Genomic DNA, 4573 nt, shown 5'->3' on the forward strand with positions numbered 1-4573 from the left:
GATGAGTTTCATCTCCCAGAAACGTTGCTGCCAGCTATCCGACTCAATGTGTTTTCAAGATGTCATGTTTGGGGCCTTTTAGTCGTGTTTGTTTCCCCCGATGTAGGAAGCACCTGGATACACTAACAACACTGAATTGCTAAATGTATTTCTTCTGTTTTTTGTTTTTTTTGGTTGGTTGAATTTATTCACTGCATGCCCCAACATTAACAACTGTATACACATACAGTTGTGTGAAAAAGTGTTTGCCCCCTAACTGATTTCTTATTTTTTTGCATCTTTGTCACACTTAAATGTTTCAGATCATCAAACAAATTTAAATATTAGACAAAGATAACACAAGTAAACACAAAATGCAGTTTTTAAATGAAGGTTTTTATTATGAAGGGGAAAAAAAAATCCAAACCTACATGGCCCTGTGTGAAAAAGTGATTGACTTTGTTATCCCCTAACCTTAAAGTTAATATTTACCATTATTGTACTGACTTCCCCTGCAGCTGGGTCTTCAGAGAGAAGATTGAAATCAATTTAACCCTGATGAGGCCAGAAGAGGTTGGCCACTTTGGCGCAGCAGACTCAAAAAAAAAACAGAAAAAGTGGGGCTGCTCATCAACACGAGCTTCCCAAAGCTCAAATGGCTCGGTACTTAGGAGAAGTACGGCATCAACAGAACAGTGCTGACTACCCACTTTAGGTTTGGATGCGGCTTTGGATGACAGACTGGCGCCATTTATCTGGGGCCCAGATTCTCAGTCAGAGCCTCCTGTCCTCCCCTGTGATTTTCTCCTCCCCTTCTCCCAGTTAATAATGCTGCACATTATTTTCCCATGCAGATAGCCACAGAGCGTGAAATCAATTTAAGAGCAGAGGAGTCTGAGAACAAACTCAACTGGAGAGGAATGTCTGAATTTCAATATAGCGTTCAGTTCAACATGGAGTCCCTCACATGCAGAGAATGGAAAACTTCCGACCTTATGCACATCCTTCATGGCAGTGTCACCCATGCACTTGTCGAGTGCGTTGGCGGACAGGACCAGGATGAAGTTACGTGCCCGCTGTACGCTCTGGATCAGTTTGTCCTCGAATTTACCGGACTCCAGCTTCTCCACATCTATGAAGACACTGTATCCTCGAACCTGCAGGTGCACCTTCAGAAGACTTGGGACGGAAAAGGAAATGAGAAAGATGTAGTTTCAGTGCACATGCATTCTGACCTTGTCCATTTAACTCTTTGTGATTTTTTTCCACTAGTCCCGTTTCAGTTCTGACCTGGCCAGCTGGGAGCCGGTGGTCCGATGATAGCTGACGAAGACGTCGGGCCTCTGTGTGGCACGGTTTTAAGGGCCTGCGGTTGGCAGAGAGTATCCTGGCTCTGTGGACGCCGTTGTCTATGTGGCAGTCGTGTTGGAGCTGCAGATCGGTCAGGCTCTGGACAATGTTGCGATCCACGCCTGACTGGACCAGGCCATAGGTGTACTGACGGAAACGAGGGTCCACCATAACTAACCAGTCAGCCCATATTGTTTGGGTCACATGTGGAGTAGTTGGCATACGTCTTCAACACACGCAAGTCTCTCAAAAACCTGCAGGATTAGACAGAACAGAGTTATTTGTTAGACTGGTGTTATGCGTTGCTCATGTGTTGAAAGGTTTGCACTTGCGAGTGAGGCTTGCAGTCATGCCAAGATCAGCGCTCAGTTCCTGGTCTGTGATGTTCAGCAGGAGGTCTCCATCCACCTGGAGCTCCTATACAGCAAGATAGTTAGACATGTCAGACACTGTATATTAGCTGGACCTTTATGCCTGTTCTTTTTCTATTTGTTGAGTAATAAACTTTTAAACATACCTGGAAACGGTCACAGTAGGCACTGAAGCCAACCTGCTGCAGCCAGGTCAGCACTTCACAGGTTTTCCAGTTGGGCACACATGGCAGGATATGTTTCGGCACTTCCTCCCCCATCATGCTCAGTGCCCGCTTGGCTGTGCCATTACTGGAGTACATGACAATTCTTTTGAGGCTCTGCACCGCTCCGATCTCTTGAAATATCTGGAAAGGAGCACAATTTAAAACTCAGTCACAACAAAGCTACCAAACAGTATCACCTAAACTTTTGAGCGTCGTAGAAAGTGGACAGTGTACCTTAGTGTTGCGTTGACGAGACTTGATGCTGGTCTCAACACAAAGGTAAAAGGCTGCAATGCACTTTCCCTCCACTCTCGTGCCATCCAGTAAGGGCAAAAGATGCTGCAGATCAGCTGCTGTCTTACCCTGCATGCAGTCTGCACTGTCCAACAAACTGCGGGCAAAGTCATCCGGATCCAAAGAAGCAATGAATGGCTCCACCAGCTCCAAGGTTCCAGATTTCACCACCTCTTTCTCAATTTCTCGGTTTGCAGCTAGCACTGTCACAGCCAGACACGCGTAGAAGCGAATGAGTTCATCCTCTTTGGAAAAGCCCAGCGGGAAAAGCCACTCGGCTGCCTGTTTCTCGATCATCAATCGTTGGCAGCGGTGGCCTCCATACATGGCACAGTTTGCTAGTGCCACAGCACAGTGGGATCCGTACCTCGGCACCAGAAGAGGAGGGCATCCAGGGCACCGTTGGAGATGAGGTGGACGGACGTCTCCTCACTGTGCTTGAACATGTGCTCCAGGATCCCCGAGACGCTGCGAGCCAACTGCACATCTTCCTGATGTCGCGTCAGGTTGATATATAACGTTAACGTTACCGGCAGCTTGCTGCAGCAATATAACGTTAAAGGAAGATCCCCTTAAGAAATGTGACATGCACAGGAAAAAAAGATCTTTTCTTTTTAAATGCTTCATAACTGTGAATCAAAGCCTTTAAGAAGCAGCCTCAAGTGCTTCACTTGGTCTAAGCTTTCCCTCTGACACAAATTAATTCTTATGGTACTCCACTGCTTTGTATCCACCACGACCTGTGGTAATACCATTTCCAAAACGATATTAATGGGCATTATTCTCAGGTCAAGAAATTAGACTCAGCTGTCTTTGCACACAAATTTCATTCTGAGCAAAACGCTTACATTTTCCAGTACGCTCCCCTCCATTTGAATACATGACCATTCATATTGTGACATTCACTGCCCTGAATTGGGAATTGAAGACGTTTTAGTGGGAATAACAGCTTCTTCAAATACGCAATTAAGGATACACAGAAAAATTGTATTACCTTCAGCCTCCCATTTCTCTTCCATTATGCATCAGAAATATGTTGACACAAACCAAAGCAAAACAAGAAATGACTGGCAGGAAGCTTTTGAGCAGCTTTTGAGCAGCAATGTCTGGTAGATAAATGTCATATCAGTGTGTGTGTGTGTGTGTGTGTGTCAGGAAAACACTTTCTTTCCACCGAAGTTAATTCAAATAGTTGTTCTGTCCCTGTCTCATTTGCCACAAGCTGGACACACATGATATAGAATTTCAAATTTACTACAAACTGATGCGTCTACGATGCCAAAAAATGTGTATTGCTCACATTGTGTTGTCCTAATTTTGCAGTGTTGTTTCTAATGCTCAGCGATCCCCTCCTTGGATTTCAGACAAACACAGTGTTGATTCTCTCCATGAATATCAAACGCGGATGAATATTAATCAATTCCCCCGGCAAGCATCGACCAGAGTGAGAAGGGAGCCGAACTGTAAGATGTCACAGTGAAGAGCAAACATCCTGCTGCTCGTCAATCAAACGTGGTCTTCCATGTTTGAAAGAAAAAGCAATGTGCGATGTGCTTAGCTGGCACACAGCCCTGACCTCAGTCCTGATAAAGTAAAGATTATATTAATAAGTCTACCTTCACTTCACAAGAAAGTCAAAAAGTTTAAAACGTACGCAAGCCTCATTTCCCACCTTCCCTGGTTCTGTTGAATATGCTGAGGCAATCTCCTTCCGGAATTTCAGTTAACACCAGGGAGCCGGCTGGCAGGGGAAAATCTGTTCAAACTTCCATCAGACTGCAGATAGAAAGTGGAATCACACGGATTTTAAGAGGTGCTAAATTGTATCCATTGCTTTTAGAACAGCAGTAATGGCTAATAACAAACAATAGGCATCCTGTTAACACGCTGCTAAATTCTGTTGCTCGTAAAAAGTTTGAACCATAGGCGGAGAACCACAAAGGCTCCATAGGAAGAAATTCAGAATGCTGGATTTAATACCTTGGCTCTTTGGGGGGGTTGTACAGTGTGCAGAGGTGCTTACTGAGGGATGGACGCTGTGGAGTTGTCTGGCTGCATGGGAGACCATGCATGCTGCTGCACCCAGTGGGAAGCTAATGACCGATGCACACTAGCTACGCAACGAGGATCTCCAACACAGCTCTCCAGCTCTCTCTGGCAGAGGGGGATTTTCTCCAGTAATTGGAACTGAGAGTGTGGGTGCACATACCATTCTGGCGGGAGAATGGCTGATGTGAGATGTCATAGTTGGTGCAGGGATGAATACATTCCGAGTGTACTTGCGATGAGGTATAGCTTATCAACCATCTTTCTCAAGACACTGATAAATACATCTCATAAGAATACCGCATATTTTTACAGGTGCTAAATACA

General features: G+C 45.1%; 1 protein-coding gene across 1 annotated transcript; it reads right to left on the bottom strand.

Annotated features, from left to right (window-relative positions):
• Window positions 1–630: 630 nt before the first annotated feature.
• LOC116388871 (sterile alpha and TIR motif-containing protein 1-like) lies at window positions 631–3219 on the bottom strand. The gene is given in 10 exon segments (XM_031857156.1): window positions 631–645; window positions 972–1158; window positions 1270–1320; window positions 1322–1515; window positions 1517–1583; window positions 1658–1746; window positions 1847–2047; window positions 2141–2559; window positions 2562–2771; window positions 3195–3219. Coding segments are annotated over 10 exon segments (1458 nt in total).
• Between the last annotated feature and the right edge of the window lie 1354 nt (window positions 3220–4573).

Source organism: Anarrhichthys ocellatus, unplaced genomic scaffold (assembly GCF_004355925.1).
Source record: "Anarrhichthys ocellatus isolate YVR2014 unplaced genomic scaffold, GSC_Weel_1.0 scaffold2, whole genome shotgun sequence".
Lineage (NCBI taxonomy): Eukaryota > Metazoa > Chordata > Actinopteri > Perciformes > Anarhichadidae > Anarrhichthys > Anarrhichthys ocellatus.